Source organism: Cnephaeus nilssonii (genome assembly GCF_951640355.1).
Source record: "Cnephaeus nilssonii genome assembly, chromosome: 18".
In the NCBI taxonomy this organism is placed as follows: domain Eukaryota; kingdom Metazoa; phylum Chordata; class Mammalia; order Chiroptera; family Vespertilionidae; genus Cnephaeus; species Cnephaeus nilssonii.
In genome coordinates this window covers 37,829,958-37,849,055 of record NC_137089.1, presented here as the reverse complement: position 1 = coordinate 37,849,055, position 19,098 = coordinate 37,829,958, and the positions used below count along the sequence as shown (strand labels likewise).

Below are 19,098 nucleotides of genomic sequence, written 5' to 3'. Positions count from 1 at the left end.
GCACAATTCCATATTTATAGTTAAACTGCCGCAATAGCCACAAAGATCATAATGTTATTTAATTAGACGAAAGGAGAAATTTTAAAAGAGATTATAGGTCACAAAATGGAAATCATTCAGACCCACATCATCCTATAACCCTCAGCCTAAGCCAGAGGCTCCAGAGAACTGGGAGGTATCCAAGACAGATGAACTGCAGCTTTAAGTACAGTTAAAAGCTTTGTAATGTTATGTTTAGGACGACAGCCATTCTATTCTAGTTAGAACAACAGTCCTTTGGAAAATGTGGCTAATGAATGAAAACAAACAAACAAACAAAACACACCAAATATTTGGAGTGATTTTTCCTCCTTCAGGTCAATCCAACGAGCATTAATTGAGCACCTCTTCCTCTTGGCACTGTGCTAGGTGCTACGTATCTTGAGATAATTGGGTTGATGATTTTACCAGATACACTGCCATATATTTGCTAAAAGTTTAAAGGATATTCAGAATGAACCAAAAGAAGTCCTAGTTCTGTGTAATTTGGAGCAACTTATTTTCTCTGAGCTTCTTTTCACGTCTTTAAAATGAGAATAACAACAATACTTATAGGATTGTTGGAATAATATAAAAGCATTTTATAAACTGAAATGCACACATAAAAGTTAGTTATTGATTTTGAAACCCAGCCACAGCAATGTGTAAAGACAAAGTTTGCCTTGTTACAGTCTCTTTTACTGACCGTGTGAAAACACATCAAAAGTCAACTGTTTATTTGACATTTGCACATCATGGCTGAGCAAAGACTGAAAAACCACAGATAAAAATGAATATGTTACGCTTGAATTTCCAATGTACAAAAGATGACTTACTAAGTTTCTATGCTTTCCTTTTATGTCAACAGCTGTATGAAAAAGTCACCAGTCTCAGAAATAGAAAACATTTCTAGCAGGAAACAAATCAACAGGGAATAAGGAGGTTTTCCTAACTGATACAGAGCGTTGTTGAACTGAAGGTTATGAACTAACTTTATTCTGTAGAATTAGCCTCCCAGGACAGACTCTTACAAAGAGAGGCAAAAATTTGGTGTGTTACACAGTTGGATTAAAAGTAATATAGTGGAAATGTAACACCCATTAAGATAGAAAGTGATAAGATTGGCTAGGACCAGTCTCGAGTATAAGACATTTCCTCATGAATTTCCGACAATTTTCATTTATTCGTGACATTACATTTATGCACTTTTATTTATTTTTCCTCTTTCAAGTGGAGGAGTAATTCAAATATGCAGTCAAATATTTATTTAAACCTATAAGGACTGAATTTTTCAGACGTATTTGCAATTAATTTAATGAATAAGAAATTATAGCTATGACTTCATATAAATTTTATCAATCTTGAAAATGTTTCATATTCTTTTGCTTAATACAATTAAATGTGCTTGGTTTTTATAAAATCTTTATTGTTGAAAGTATTACATATGTTCCCCTTTCCTCCATTGGCCCCGTCTAGTCCCCCCTGCCCCTCCCCACCCCAGGCCTTCACAAACCTATTTTCTGTGTCCATGGGTTATGTATATATGCATAAAAGGTCTTTGGTTGATCACTTCCCACCCACTCACACACTCCTGCCTTCCCTCTGAGATTCGGCAGTATGTTCCATGCTTCTGTGTCTCTGAATCTATTTTGTTCATCAGTTTATTTTGTTCATTAGATTTCACATATGAGTGAGATCATGTGATTCTTGTCTTTCTCTTACTGGCTTATTTCACTTAGCAAAATACTCTCCAGGTCCCTCTATGCTGTTGCAAAGGGTAAGAGATCCTCCTTCTTCACAATTGCATAGAGCAAATATACCACAGCTTTTTTATCCACTCATTTACTGATGGGCACTTGGGCTGTTTCCAGATCTTACCTATTGTAAATTGTGCTGCTATGAACATAGGGGTGCATACATTCCTTCTGATCGGTGTTTTGGGTTTCTTAGGATCTATTCCTACAAGTGAGATCTCTGGTCAGATGTCAGCTCTATATTTAATTTTTTTGAGGAAAGTTCACACTGTTCTCCATAATGAGTTCAAGACATTAATAGTGTGCTATCCCCCATCTTCTTGGGTATTACTTGCTTAGAAACTCACTGTCCTTGTTCTATATCAATGCATATTATTCTTCCAATTGTCTTAAAAATAAAATGCAGAATTTAACTGATCCCAAGAAATTTTATCATAATTTTAGTAATGGAGAAACAGTAAAATTATGTAAAGAGATGATTAATTAGAAAAACTACAATCAATGATCTAGCATTTATATCATACTTAATAATCTCAAGTCACTTTTTTCTATGTAAATGTTACATTTAGAAGTTACATTTTAAAAATTCACAGGATTTTTTTTAAATATTTATGCCAGTTTGGGCAAATATTTCTATCATCAATGTGTTGGAAATCAACAGACCAAAAATGTCAAAAGGAAAAATCCCACTGGATCCCAAAATTTGGTTAGATAATTTGCCTATTATAGCACTTGGTTTTAAGAAGTTTTATTGGCATCTGAAATCTGAATCATAAAAGCCTAGCAAAATTCCACATACTAGAAGGAAAAAGAAATATAAAATTCTTTAGGGTGGAACAAAATTTGTATTATTTCTAGAAGAAAATTAATTGCTGCAATTAGCTGCCAAAATTTGTCAACCCTATCTTTTGAGAGACAAAAATCACCATAATTTATTATTTGTATTTGATGAGATGATAATGAACATTAACTTAGTTTCTTTTTCACTTTGCAAGAGTGCTAATTAAAATGTTTTATCTTAATTCCATAAATGCTACCTGTGTGTCTAATTTTTCATACTGGATATACTAGTATAATACAAGAAAATTGCAACTGTTCATTAACCTATTCATTCAACATTGCTTCCATTGACCAGCTATTTAAGGCAATTTACAAAGAATTATAAATACTCTAAAATATGTACAACAATATACTTACCATAAAATTATGTGAGGGTATGAAAAATATCAAAGATGTTTTATTGGAAACATTTAAAATGTAAGGGTGATGAAATTAGTCAAAATTTTAATAAGGGGAGGGTTATGTATAGTGAGAAACAATATTAGTAAGAAACAAAGTAAAAAGTAGGGTTATCAAAAGTCATAGTTAAAGAAATAGTCTGAAGGCCCTTTAAAGTTCATACCCAGTCTTACATGGGAAACCTATAAATACAATTCTTTTTATGCTTTTTGTCAAATCTAAGTGATAATTTTCTGTTTTATGACTTTTAAATGTATGCATCTTTTTCAGTATGACTTAGAAGAGGTAAAGATCTGGGAAAGAAAAAGTAGAATAAAAGGAATAAATCTCCAAGGGGACCCACACTATTTGGCTTGAAATTAATATACAGATTTCTAAGATAGAGAAGGAAAAGGCATTGTGCAACCTACATATTGTAAACAGTCATATAATTTCAGCAGATTGTGACATTTTCATTAAGTTTCAGAAATCAGAGATCATGTGCAGGGAAATTCATCTTTTAACATAATTCCCAAGAGCACCAGGGATTTTTTTTTTAATGACGTGTGTTTTTTTGTATATGTTTTTATCGATTTTTTTAAAGAGAGGAAGGGAGAGGGAGAGATAGAAACATCAATGAGAAAGTAATATTGATCGGCTGCCTCCTACACACCCCCATCAGGGATTCAGCCAACACCCCTGGGATGTGCCCTGACCAGGAATCTAACCAGCGACCTCTTGGTGCATGGGACGAGGTGCAACCAACTGAGCCACATCAGCCGAGCAAAACATTAATTTCTCCAGGGATTTTTTTCCCACAAGGATTTCACAGTACTGTAAACTAACAATGTAAAAGGGAAAAGAAATACAGGTGAAACTTTGCTGACCTATACACTTTATTGGATAAATAAAAATTTTAAAAAATCAATAAAAACCAATTCACGTAATTCTTTCCAGTCACAAGAAATTCATTTAGGAACAACATCCTTCCTGTCAAAACTCTTTTCTGAATTTGTGTGCTAGTTGTATGTGGAAATAAGCACATCAATGTTTCTTTATCTTCATGGCTTCCAATTATAGTTGTAATCCAATGAGTATTATAACCCAAATGTGTACTTTTTAAAGTTCATATGTATGGGCTATGGGGAAAAGGTGGTATGTGTAGGAAATTCCAACTTTAGATAAACTGGGTCTGAATCCCTTACTATTTGTGAGTGGAAGTAGAAAGAATTAGCAAAAAGTGAAGGCAAAAACAGAAAGCCACCCACTTGTTACTAGAACATCAACAAACAAAATGTACTAATTCATAAGCACATTATTAATCAATCTTACAAGTAATTAACGTTTACCTCTAGTCCAACTAACTAGACACCTTATTAGATGATGATTCTGGAATCGCCTACGTCTAACATCTGCGTTTGCCACAGGCAATTTTTCCAAGACCCAAGCAAGACTCGTCTTTCTTGCACCAAATTACTGATACCTTCCTTTCATAAAAATATACCTGTCTTTTGATCCCTCAAACTTCTACTTTTTTACTTTATAACAATTCTGTCTTTGATATAGGCTACTGATAATGTTCTCCTTTTAGTCCTTTCTATATTACATGTCCAATTTAACAGTGGCCTCATTGCCTTAATAATTGTATGGACCCTGACAAGTTCTATTAAAGGGTGTTGGGTCACTGAGAAATATGAGCTTTAGTTTTCCCCCATTTATATGACCGGGGAAAAGTTAACAGATCATCTGGCAGCTCAATATGCTCACCGCAAACTTAGAGTACTATTATTTCAAGGTTGTCAAGCCTAAGAGATAAATCATAGGAATTGAAAAATTCAGAGATGATTGATATTAAGTATGTAAAAATGCTTAGCAACTAAAAAGTACCATACAAATATGTGCTGTCATTATCATTATTACTATTATCATTCTAGTTAGTTGTATATACCTCCTCAAATATATAAAGCTCTGCAGAAGAAAAATGACCTGAAAATAAAACTCTTAAAAACTCCAGGCTTTTTATAAAACCTTTCCTTATAGGAGTCCTTTGAATTTTTCTTCTACTTTAACGAATGATCCGTTACATAAAGTCTTAAGGGAGTCAGCTCATCAGCCCAAGTGTCTATCAGTAGATGAGTGCATACAAAAGCTGTGGTACATTTACACATGGAATACTACTCGGCCATAAAAAAGAAGGAAATCTTACCTTTTGTGACAGCATGGAAGCATCTGGAGAACATAATGCTAACTTAAATAAGCCAGTCAGAGAAAGACAAGGACCATATGATTTCACTCATAGTTGTAATCTAATGAACAAAATAAACTAACAAACAAAATAGAAGCAAACTCATAGACACAGAGAACAGACTGACAGCTTTCAGAGGAAGGGCCATTGGGGGGCTGGGTTTGAAAAAGGTGAAGGGATTAAGCAAAACACCCCAAAAAACTCATAAGCACAGACAACAGTATAGTGATTAGCAGAGTTTGGAAAGGGGGATAGGGGAAGAAATAAGAGGGTAAAGGAGGGATAAGTGGTGATAAAAGGAGACTTGATTTGGGGTAGTGAACACACAATACAATATACAGCTGATGTATTATAGAATTATACGTAATTTTATTAACCAAAGTCATCCCAATCAATTCAATAAAAAAGAAAAAAGGAGAGTCAGTTTTTGACGGGCTGGTCAGTGCTGGCGAATAAATAAAACAAATAGCAGATTTACAAAGAAAAAAGAAAAAAGTCAGTAAGATACTTAATGTCAAATATATTTCTTAGTTATCCTTTTATTTTCTCATTATGCTCATATGCTTTTGTAACAGAAAACAATATAGAAGTTTTAAGAATGCCATAAGAACTGTGAAATTAAAATATCATTGCTATAAGTCTTTTTGGCTCATTGATCTAGAAAAATATGTACAACATTTATGAACTAAAAGGTTATAATCAATATCTGCTGCTTGGTATTTTCTTCCTAAGATTTTCCTTTTGTTGGTTTGTTTTTCACAAATAGATTTAGCTAGCAAATTCAGCTTCAATCTTCACAGCTGTGAATATGTTAAGAGACATTCCAGAACATAGGAGGAGGAAGGGAAGAGGGAAATTCCAAAAGAATGACTTGCTTATTAGGGAAACGATAAAAATCTAAACTAAATGTTGCCTTTACTTCACTTAAATATTCACTAAATATTCATGAAGTATTTTAAACACAGGTGAAGCCACTGGGGAAAATTTTCTAAAATCCTGCTACCCACTTATTAATATCCAATACCCAACATGGAAAGTTAGCAAATAGAGACAGCATGTGTTGAAATTACTCTAAATGGTTTTCAACATTTGTGGCATGTTTATATTTTGCAGTATATGACTCAAAATTTGCTATAAAATATAATGCATTTCTTACAATAATAAAGAAAAAAAGTTGTTTTGTTTCAATTCTCCATTCATATCTATATAAAGCCACAATTTTCTTCTTGATTTACAAAAATACAGTCCTCAGAAATATTATAGAAGTATGTTTTTGGGAATTTTCAACTCAAGTGTCATCAAGCTGACATAAATTTTTTAAAATCCATGTTTTCTTTACAATAAAAGCAGCTACCACCTAGAAATTATGTTCAGGATCCTGATATTAAGTTACACAGGTATTGTTTTTATTCCACATTTTCCAAAACGAATTAGGGTTAATTTGACTAAATAGAATTATAGACTTTTCAAGAATTCAAAGTCTAATCATTGATAAATGAAAACAAGTAACATTGACTTAGAACAAATGTCTGCATAGGAGAGCACTGTGAGAACAATATAAAAAGAAAGCAGAAAATCTTTTAAGAGCCAGTTTGTAATAACTCAAGAGAATTTTAACCAAAAAAGCTAACTTTTCTTTTTTCACCTTTCGGGTTGGTAGGTATTATTAAGTAAGTCAAATACTATAAACAAATATACCTGAATTTTAGAAAGTGATTAGAAAAAGAATCTAGCTGTATGCTTTTAGATATGAGGCAGATAGGTATATGGACTTTGGTAGAATTAACAGATGATAAAACAAATCTTTGTCAAAAGTGATGAATGACAGATTATTCATTATTATCATCATGAGATTATGGATACATACTGAAGTTTATAAATGTCAGAAAGTTCCTTTAAAAAACATTATTACAACTCCAGGGCATACTCCAAAGATAATATTTACATCAAGTATGTATCCCATTATACTCTCTGAAGTGGGAACATTATTGGAACCCTAGGTTTGGTTGTGGCATAACTCCCACGATACAAGAGACTTGGCAAACAAGAATATGTCCAGGGAAAGAATCAATTAAGTTAAGAGGAAGGATTGGACTCGGGCTATTGCCCAAGGAATAGAACTAAAACCAATGGTTACAAGTGGTTGTGAGGAATATATGAAAGTATCTAACAAACAGGAATAAACTCCTAAAAGAAATAGGGAAGCACCTGGAATACCAGGGATATGCAGTAGAAGGGAAATTGACTAGCGCTCAACTCCTGACCTTTTCACTCTTTTACCTTTGGGAGCTTAGTCCTGTTACTAAGCTTCTCTGACTTTCTGTTTCCTTTTCTATAAAATGGATATCCTTACCTTCCATGAAAGTGGGTAAGCAGCTCAGAATACTGAGATAAGGAAGAAGAAAGGCTGAACTAGATGGCCGCCATGGTTCTTTCGATTTCTAAGGCTCTACATATATTTTTCATCTCATGATGAGAAATTATTGATAAAAATTTCATTTATTCAATATATACTAGTATGTATTGTGTATCTACTATGTGTAGGCACTTTGCTAGGGATACAAAAGTGAAAAAAATGCACAATAATTTTTGCCCGCATAGACCTTATGTGAAGAAAATGAACCATAAGCAAAATAAGTATAATACATAGTATATTAGGAGATAACTACTATATAAAATAACAAAGAAAAAAAAATTGAAGTTTTAAATAGGATTCTGGGAAACTTCAAAGATATACTAAGTTCATCAGTAATTTAAAAATTATTTTATTGTGAAATCCATTGGAAAATGTGGTGCCCTCAATCAAATCTTTCGATCCAAGTAATGTTCCAAATACTGGAATCTCATCAGAGTGTTATGGTCTAAATTATGTCCCCCCAAATTCATATACTGACATCCTAACCTCCAGTTCTTCAGAATCTGAGTGTATTTGGAGACAAGGTTTTAAAGAGGTAATTAAGTTAATTGAGATCATTAGGATAGGCCTTAATCCAATATGACTAGTGCTATTAAAAGAAGAGGAGATCAGGACATAGACATGGACAGAGGGATGATGATGTGAAGATACAGGGAGATGACCATCTGCAAGTCGAGAGACCTCAGGAGAAACCAAATCTGCTAACACTCGGATCTGCCTCCAGAATTGTGAGACAATAAAATTCTGCTATTTAAGCCACCCAGTTTGTGGTGCTTTGTTATGGCAGCCCCAGCAAACAAATATAGAAAATATTGTAGCATGTAAACCCAGTCTAAATATTAAGTTTAGAATAGCACAATATTGCACAGTCATTTTGAGAATAACTCAGAATCATTTATAAACTTTGTTTAGAATTTACATGTAGATTTCAGTTTTCCTGTATTTATTCTCTCAACATTATAGTACATTGAAAAATCTTAAAACTATTGGTTTCCTCCCAATATACTCTATTGAAAAGAGATAGTTTAACAAAAATATCACAAGGACTTCATAACTAATAATAGCATGCTTATGTTACATGTGAACTTTCAGGATATGTAAAACATTTATTTTTCTATTAAGATAGGTATAAACTTACTGAAGTTTAAGATGGCAACTCATATCTTATAGAATATTCATGTGCACAAATGGGTATTAATACCAGAATTTAGTTCCTCCCACCTCATTTGAATCTTCTTCCTTAATTGCAGCCTTGCTGTATACCTGTCATCCAGCTGGCCCCCTACTGATATAAGTACTCTGCATGGCTATGAGGGACACAGTGGGTGTACACACGTGCCAGGGAGTAGGGGAGGCTGGGGGAAGGTCAATTGGGGGAAAGAAAAAAAAAAAAGGAGACATATGTACTACTATTTGTAATACTTTAAACAATAAAAAAATAAAATATTCTTTAATTTGAAGTTATTGTTTCCTATTCCTTTCTACTTCTATTAGATTTTCTTATCAATGAGATGAATTAGTTTTAGAGATTAAAAACAAATAAGTGAATATACTTACAGGTCCTGTTAATTTAGATGCTATTTCAAATTCTCCACCCTCCTCCATTAGTGCTTCTTCAGTCCCAGGTAAAGAATCTATTTTTACCAAAAGAACGAATAAGTTACCGTCACATATTGCTTAAATTTGATATACAAGCCTATTACAAGAAGGATATTAAAGTGACTGAACTGGTTGTTGAAAAAATTACAGTGTTTGTGAGTTAAAGCAGAGTGTAAAATATTGTTTATTCGGCTTAAAGGCAACCTATGAAAAATGTTAAGAATTTCTAATGTAGAAGGACACAATGAAGTTAGGAATGGAATGTGCAAGAGCTGCTGTTATCTTGGATAGGGCAAACTTCCTTTTAGCATTTCATTCAGCTAATTGTTGGGACTTTAATGTTCTTTTTCTGGTTTGTAATTTTATATTTATTTGTTTTACCTATCAACGGTCCTCTTTTTTTCTTTACTGGCCACATAATGTAATTGTCATTTTGTGTTCTTTCTCTTAAATGGGATGGGAAATCCTGAAAAGTTTGGAGAAGAGTGCATATTATTAAATGATGGAAAGTTTTCCATTTTAATGTATTAAGCAAGAAGTTGTGATTTCTTATCTTGAATAGATTGAGGAGTGAATGAGTAGTGACTTTCAAATATGTGAATAAAATTATGGCAACCCTTTTCATATGTCTGCTGAGTTAAATTAATTATGATGACAAGGATTTATATGGGTTATAAAAAATTCTGCAATAAGGACAGATATATAGAGAATCTAGAAATAGTCCATGCTTTAATACCTGCTATTCAAATAAAAAAAATCAGTAAAAAGGAAGACATTTTAAACCATTGGAGACTTCTAAAATTGATTTTTTAATAATTATTAATATTTGAAAGAGTCATATGAATCCCTAAAAATTTTCCTTCAGATTCATGTAAATATGGAGACAGATTTTTCTGTTAATACAATGTGTGCTCTAGGAAGAAAATGGGAGCATTAAATCTTTCAAGCCTTTATCAGCCACTCAAGGCCAGGGAGACAATGGAAAGCTTAGCATAAAGCCATAATTATAGCTTCTGAATCAGAATTTACATTCAATAACCACTACATTCTCAAGTTGTAAGCAAATTTAAAAATTTTACCTACCACTCTTCCAGACATTAAAAAGAAGGAAATTTTTGTTGACAAAATCAATACAGATGATGAGAATTACATCAAGTTTAAAAATATTAATGCACTAACAAAGAATATTTGAACCCCTATTTACTAAAACCCAGTTGGTAAGAGTGACAATGTATAGACTCTTTACATTAGGATGTATAAATTAGCATAATTTTAAGTCCTCTAAAACTGAATTATAATCTACTGAATTGTGAATAAATACTAGTGTAATTTTAGTATTTACTCTATTTTTCCTATTTTATTTGTGTTGAAACTCAGAATATTAGCTTAATAAGTAATATTAAAATGTTTTATTCTTCATTACAAAGCAAATTATTTCATATGTAAGAAAAGAAAACCAACTTTCTAGTGGATTTGCTGATTTTTTTAAGGTTAGAAATTTATATTATAACTGAGTTTTTAAGTTCTCAGTCAGTAATTCATGGTTTTAAAGAGGTATTGTCATTCTGTTTGATTTTTAATGCATGTATATATTAGTCAATTCATCTATTTCTGTGTGTATATTCATTTATTCAACAAATACTGTAAGTCACTAGAGACACTCTAGTAGGTGCTTCATAACAAAATAATTTTTATGAGGAGTGAATTCTGTTCTGTTCTTGTTTGGGTTGAATTCTTCCTGTTTATTGGTACAATATTTAGTGGGATAAAAAATATGATGAGTTTGCCCAGCCAGTGTGACTCAGTGGTTGAGCGTTGACCAGGGAACCAAGAGATCATGAGTTTGATTCCCAGTCAGGGCACATGCCTAGGTTGCAGGCTCAATCCCCAATAGGGCGTGCAGGAGGCAGGTGATCAATGATGTTTTTCTCTCATCAACGTTTCTCTCTTTCTATCCTTTCTCTCTCTCTAAAAAAAAAAAAAAAAAAAAAAAAAAAAAAAAAAAAAAAAAAATCAATAAAAACCATTTTAAAATATGATGAATTCCATTCAGTGTAGTGTAAGACAACTGTGAGGTCCTGCCAGAATATTTTTGAATTTACATTCTAGTAGGGACAATATATATCCTAAAAATAAAATCTTATTTCATGCTTGTCGCTCCATTTTTTAAAGTATTTTAGTACATTGCTGATTAACAATAATTGGTGTGTGCATACGTGTAAACTACTTTTCCCTATGTATTTACTCTATAAGTCTATATGATTTTCACTGAGGGAAAAATTTCACTCAGAAATACACTGAGGGAAAAATTATTCTCTAAATTGGTCAAATATTAGAGCTTATCTTATCGTTTCATTTTAGAGAAGAAGCAACTGGAACATAGAAAGATGAAATAATTTTGTCAAAGTCTCTGGCAGAACTTGAACTACAAACTACCTCTGTTGTAATTGGGCATGCTGCTAGAAATCTAGAAAGCTCTAGAGTTTAGTTTTATTCACCTTCTTCCTGCCATTTTTACCTTTGCTGTGTGTGTCACAATAGGCTTTTTATGCACAAATTACACATTCATAGAAATATTTTTTGAGCCAAACTCAGTGTGGATACAAAGCTGAAATAAAAATCACATTAGCACTTTTCAATAATATTGAATTATTGAATCTAGTTATTTGACTAATGTAAGTGGAAAAGAATGTATTGAATCAGAAACTCATGTTTTCAGATTTGTTCATTAAATCTAGAGAAACTTGAATGTCAAGAATGCAGAAGTTTAAGAAAGGACCTTAAACATAATAAATACATTTTCCCCCAGTGGATACAAGTAAATATAATCAACATATTACTGGTGTATTGTTTAAATTTCCAAAAAAATTGAGGTTCTATAATTCTCAGTTATTATGAATATGATTGCTGAAGATACAGATTTGTAGATTGGTGGATTGAGATGGTTTTGGGAGAATTTTAAAAAATAATGGGCCAGTAGTTAAATAATATCTGTCTTTTGTCAACAAATGACTAACAAATGGCCAACACACTGCCCAACTTCGGGTGTCAGTGTTAAAAGTCTCAAGTGTTTCATGTCACTAGTACTGTAAGAGATTTGAGTGCATGTTAACTACCATTATTTCATTATATTGTGCTACACTGGCATTGGTGTATGTTCCCATTGCACTTTACTTTTAAATGTTTATTGGGTAATACTTGACATATAAAAAGCATATTCAAAATATACAGTATTTATGCATAATATATAGTGTATTTATATTACAAAACACAATAAAATAAACACCCAAACACCACCTAATCTAAGAATTAGAACTTTTAAATAGTCTTCATATACCTTTGCACAACTTTCTTATCCTACCTCCTTGCTTCCTCTACCCATTGACAATAACCACCATTTTAAGCTTTTCATTCCCTTCTTTAAATACAGTTTTATCACTTATGTATGTCTTCTTAAGAACATATTACTTAGATTTGCTAGTTTTGAGCTTTTACATGAATTTAATTCTATGACTTGCTTTTTTTTTCAATCAATACTATGCTATTAAGATTTATTCAGCTGTGAACTATATCCTGCTCTTACCAGTTAGGAGTCCTAGCTGCCATTTCAGATTGGTTACTTGAATTCAACTTCAGCGGGAGCACATTATGGAAACCACCAATTCCTACAAATCAGGGCTTTCTCTTTTCAAAGAAACTGTTGGTAATATTTATTAGCATTCCACTAGTTTCATCCATCTTATGTGTAGTTGAAATGCATTCAGTTTCCTACAATATACCAATTCCACAATGTCTATCCGTTTTCCCCTTCGGGAACATACTAAGAAGGGTTGTTCACATTTCATGGTACAAGACTTGTTTCGCTAAGATATTTTCTTAGAAGTGGAGTGCCTGGGTTTTGATTATATAAACGTTCAAGATTTTAAGATAATGGAAAAGTTTCCAAAATTGTTTATTCTCACCTGTAGTGTATGGATTTTCTTTCATCTATGTCTTCACCAGCACTTGATTTTGCCAAATTTCTTAATTAATGGCAAACAACTGGTGATAACACAGCATCGCTTTGTGGTCTTAATTTGCTTTCCCTTGATTACCAGAACAGTTAAGCATCTTTCAAATGTTCACTGGCCAATTGGTTTCTCTTCTTCCATAAAATGTCAATTCATACCTGTTACTTATTTTTCTATTGGTTTTGATCTTTATTAAATTGTAGATGTTCAGGGGATGGAGGGATTGAGCAAAAAAGAAAAAAAATGTAGATGTTCTTTATGTATTCTAAATATTAATATTTGATCAGTTACAAATATGTTTCATATATATTTTCTTACTTTGTGGAATAGCTATTCACTTTTTATGGCATTCTTTGATGAACAGTTTTTAACTTTCTATAGTTGATTTTTTATTTCATAGTTAAGAATTTTTCCATCTTGTTTAAGATGTCCTCCTCTATCCAGATGTGAAAAAAAATTTTTTTCCTATTGTTTCTCTTTTAATTATCCCATCTGAATGTCCAACTGCTTCCTCTAGAATACGGAATGATGAAGCAGTGATGTACCTTTAATGCCATCGTAGTGACATTACACGTGTTTATTTACTCAGCAACCATTTTGAAGTGCCCTGTTGTGAACTTCATATGTCAAGCTGAGGAGTTTGAATTTTGTAGTATAAAAAAGGGGGTGATATAAGCAGCTTTCTTTAAAAAAAAAAGATAATGAGCTAAAGAGGGGTGAGATAGTACAAAGACTATTCGAGGCACAAACAAGGCTATTAAACTAGACCGAGAAAGAGGACAAACACACAGACCAGGCAGCATCAGGGAAATGAAGAGGAGGCTGGCCGGGAAAGGCAATTCTGAAGTGACATTGACATGATTTGAGAACAATTCAATATAAGGATGAGAGAGGAAACAAAATCAAGTTAATATTGATACTTCTGCCAGGGAAGAGTAAAGGGATCTATGATGTGAGAATAGGAGTGAGCAATATGAAGTACCCCAAATAAGCTGGAATTAGTGACACATTTTGGGAATAGCCAACATATAATTGACCTGTTTGTACCAAAAACAGGCATAGACATTAAGAGCCTGCTCCTCTGAATCCATTCTCTTTTGCCCTTAACCTCCTGATACCCATCCTGAAAGGAGGGATACACATATGACAGGCAGCTATGTAGATATTGTGGGATTTTAAACTTACTCAAAGAATCCAGGATTATCTCATCTGGAGAAGGAAGCATTTGTGACGTCTCTTCTGTTCTTTCTGCCAAGTTGTCTCCTTGAAGTCTAAATAATTAGAAAGAATTAGAAGTGTGAAGTATATTCTATGGGGGATTGGTACTATTAACTTCTACACTCTAAAATCAGACATGCTTCTTCAAAGGAGAAATAAAATTGTACCAAAGCCTTTGTAATATGGTGTTTTTGCTATACTACCCTTGAAAAGTCTTTTTTTCTCTCTCCTGTATACATGGGAAGCTTAGTCTAGGTAGAAACTGCTTTTCTTCTTAGCCTGACTGGAGGACAGTTTATAAGCAAATATTTTCACTGAAACTACAACAAGGGAGAAAGTGGAATAAAAACAAGAGTCTAACAGCATATTCACCTGATTTCTGGGTCCAGGGGCATGGGAAGATTTCCATTCTACACAGAAGTTTACCAAACACAATTCTCCAAATAAACCAAACCTGAGCTAAGGCCTGCAGATCAAGGTAAGTCTCAATAGTGGAAGTAAAGATTCCTAATTCATGTGACTTCCCAGGTTCTCAGACACTGGGGCTTCTTCAGGAGAGGAAGGCTGTGTGGGTACTTTTATGACAGTATATTTCTGAGCCTGTCTATCCACATCTCTATGCTGAGAAAAATAGACTAGCAGAACCCAATTCAAACAGTCTGGGTTTATATTACACTTTGAACTACGCTATCAAAGGAGGTAGAGCTCATCAATAAATGTTGGCACTCTGTCCTAAGGACAACAGATTAAACTCTGCTAATGTTGGAGGACATTACATCAAACAATCCGGAGACTGGAGTTTTTATCAGTTCCCTTACTTTTTTCTTGTATTTAGCTGAAGGTAAATGCCCTCACTGAAGAATATTAATAAATGCATAACACATAGCATTAACATTTTAAAAAACCAAGTCCATTTCATAACTGTACACTCTTAAAAATTAAAATTTTCAACTATTTTTTATCTTTGCTTTTGTATGCCCCTGTGGAATCACGTAATAATTTGCATTTGACTTCTGCATATTCAAACACATGCATGTCTTTCTCTACCTTTTGTGTAATAATACATATTATAAATTATATTTTCATTTGTATTCCTAAATTAAATTCTACATGTTTCTGTATATAGTATACATTTATACTTACATATATTCCCTTCTATACACAAACACACATTTGCTAATACAGTAAAAAAAAAATAGCAGCTAATTAAAGAATTCTCAAGGGTAACTTCCTGACAGTTATAACATTTTTTGGCCAAATATGTGTATTTTATAAATTTTTAAATTACAGTTGATATTCAATATTATTCTTTATTTATTTCATATATACAACAAAGTGGTTAGAAAATAATGTACTTTACAGAGTGGTAGCCACCTGGCCCAATACCTATTTACTTCTATATTATTGACTATATTCCCTGTGCTGTAATCTACGTCTCTGTGACTATTCTGCAACTACCAATTTGTACTGCTTAATACCTTCATTTCTTTCACTCAAACCCCTAATACCCCCCACACTTTGATAGTTGTCATTCTGTTCTCTGTGTCTATGAATCTGTTTCTATTTTATTTGTTTATTTATTTTTTCATTAGATTCCACATGTAAGTAAAACCATATGGTATTTGTCTTTCTCTGACTGGCTTATTTCACTAAGCATAATACCCTTGAATCCACCCACGCTGTCACAAAGGCTAAGAGTTCCTTCTATTTTATGGCTTCATAATATTCCATTGTGTAAATGTACCACAGCTTTTTTATCCACTCATACACTGCAATAAACACAGGGGTGCATATATTCTTTCAAATTAGTGTTTCGAGTTTCTTCGGAAATGTTCCCAGATGGCCAATATATATATATAAACAGATGTTCAACATCACTAATCATAAGAGGAATGCAAATTAAAACCACAATGAGGTATCACCTCACACCTGTCAGAATGGCTACTGTCTATAAATTAAGAAACAACAAGTGTTGGCAAGGATATGGAGAAAAGGGAAACCTAGCACACTGTTGGTGGGAATGCAGATTGGTGTGACCAATATGGAAAACAGTGTGGAGGTTCCTCAAAACATTAAAATAGATTTTATACTTTTTAAAATTTTACTTGAAAAAAAACAACCCAACTTTTAAATGAATGCTTCAGCTACGTCTCAAATCTGCCCAACTATTTCTTCATCTTTTTTTCTAATAATAACTAGAATAAATACTTCACTTATCAGCAATATCAAATATTCTTTTGGGAGCTTTTTCCTAGCCCCACTTCATAAAAATTATCAAAGATAGAACATATGTAGGTACATGAGATATTAAAAGGTATAAGTCAAAGTTGTTAAACATTGATAATGAGCTCCAACACATTTGGGTATTTAATATTAGGTTAAAAACCTAAAAGGAAACAAAATCTCCATCAAAGGCAGAAAAAGGTAATAAATAAATAACTTGTAAATTTATTTTGCTCACTGCCAGCTTCAGTAAAAAGAAATATTTATTTAACATTTATTAATATGCTCAATAATAAGTCAAATGTTGTGGAGATGTAAAGAAATGACAATTGTCCCTGATTTCACAGAGGCCGCAATGTAGCTGAGCTGAAAAGACAAGTGGCCATGAAACAGCCCAACAAGTTGGGTGGCCCTGAATCTGGCCCATCCTTGTTCAAGCAGTGCCCTCCAGATACCTTAAGAGTTGAGTTTACCGTGACTTGGCACCAGCTCCACGGCGGAACGCTTCACGGCCTGCTATCCTTGAGTGCTCTGCCAATGTTTCCCAAGCCGTAATCCACACAGCACGACCTCTGTAAGAGGCTAATAGGTGCTATACAAACAAGGGTTGTGTGGGCAAGTCCAAGAAATATAGCTTAATAATAGTTAAATCATTTTATCCCCTACAAGAGTTTTACTCACACCCCTAAACTTTTTTTCTTTGCTTTCTAAAACTCCTTTTCTGTATGAAACACTCTTCTACATTCTCACCCTCTCAACAAAATGTGTCCTGCTCCTCCTTGTCATACATGAAACCCTTTTCTCTTCTAAGAATGTTACATCCCCCTTTTCTCTAAAAGTAGAGCTTGCTAAACTCCACCTCAGATAACAAGGGATTATAAACATCAACCTGTTATCTTTCTGCCACGAAAGCTTTGCTCAGGCTTAATTTTTTCTTCAACTCAAGTGTTAGTATTATCTTGACTGATTTTCATGTTCATGTGTATTTATCCACTGTTTCTTTTCTTTAATTTTAAATTTAAAAATTTTAATCCTTATTGTTGAAAGTATTACATATATTCCCCTCTCCCCCCTTTCTGGCCTGCACCTGCCCCCTTCCCCAGGCTTTCGCCACACCACAGTCTGTGTCCATGGGTTATTCATATATGCATACAAGTTCTTTGTTTGATCTCTTCCCTCCCACCCACCCACCCCCTCTGAGATTCGACAGTCTCTTCCATGCTTCTATGTCTCTGGATCTATTTTGTTCATTAGATTCTACATATGAGTGAGATCATGTGATACTTGTCTTTCTCTGAGTGGCTTATTTTGCTTAGCAAAATACTGTCCCAGTCCCTCCATACGGTCTCAAAAGGTAAGAGATCCTTCTTTTTTATTGCTGCATAGTATTCCATAGTGTAAATGTACCGCGATTTATAGTAGTTAAGATCTGGAAACAGCCCAAGTGCCCATCAGTAGATGAGTGGATATCCACTGGTTTCAAAGTCCCTCCATCTCAGATCTGGATATCTTCCCTCCACTTCACCTTCCCTAACCCAAAGACCGAGAACTCAGAATTGTCCTACGTCAGAAATTGTTAAATATAATGTTCATTTCTCTAACAACAAACTCATCCCCTTTAGGCCCTTTAATTGTCCTTAACACTTTTTCTTCAATTAGACATAGATCTCCATTTTCTCTAACTTTTCTCCCGGGTATCTGGCTCCTCCTGATTCCCTTCCTGCCCTCCTCAGCTGGACTTGTCTTCTCAGTTCCCATGGACCCATGTCCTTCTGCTATCACTGCCCAACCAGACCCTAACCCTAACACGTGCAGCTGAACAATGCTGGAGAAATCGTGACACTCTAGGAGTAGTGAGTATAAAACAAAGGTCCCTAACTTTGAATTTGGGCTTCTTGGTTGTTTTCCTTTCTTCAATTCCTCTCAAAGTCTTTTTAAAAAGTTCACCTCCCTTCTGTGTCATCCAGAAAAGTTATGTAATCTGGAACAAAGACCTTCTACTCCCCCTCACATAGCACCTACAAAAGTCTTCACCTGGACTTGTATTTACCTCTCATAGAGGGTGAGAGGCCCTCTTTCCTATCCAGGGGTGGGGAACCTTTTTTCTGCCAAGGACCATTTGGATATTTATAAGATCATTCGAGGCCCATGTGGAAAAGGCCATAAGAAGTGGACTGATCTGGATAAAGTATGTAGCTGGAGCCAACAGTACATCTCATAAATTGGGCTTGAGTTTGTGAGCGAAAGGGAGGAGTCAACAATATCGCCATTTTCTGTCCTGAGCCATTGTGGAGGTAAGGAAACTGAGGGAAAAGAAAATTTAGTGCCAATTATGTAGAGTTTACTTGGACATGCTAAGTTTCAAAGGCATTTTAGACATGTTGGTGGAGGTGTAAA

The 19,098-nt window shown here is 33.8% G+C and overlaps 1 protein-coding gene across 4 annotated transcripts in view; it reads right to left on the bottom strand.

Annotated features, from left to right (window-relative positions):
* Positions 1-19,098, bottom strand: part of LOC307113920 (uncharacterized protein C8orf34) — a gene marked incomplete at both ends in the record, with an annotated part of 253,601 nt that overhangs the window by 52,988 nt on the left and 181,515 nt on the right. For all 4 annotated transcript variants that reach the window (XM_079795931.1, XM_079795933.1, XM_079795932.1 and 1 more), the window contains 2 exons: positions 9,209-9,285; positions 14,446-14,531. In XM_079795931.1, the coding sequence (XP_079652057.1) occupies positions 9,209-9,285; positions 14,446-14,531 (163 nt within the window). The remainder of the gene's footprint in view (positions 1-9,208; positions 9,286-14,445; positions 14,532-19,098) is intronic.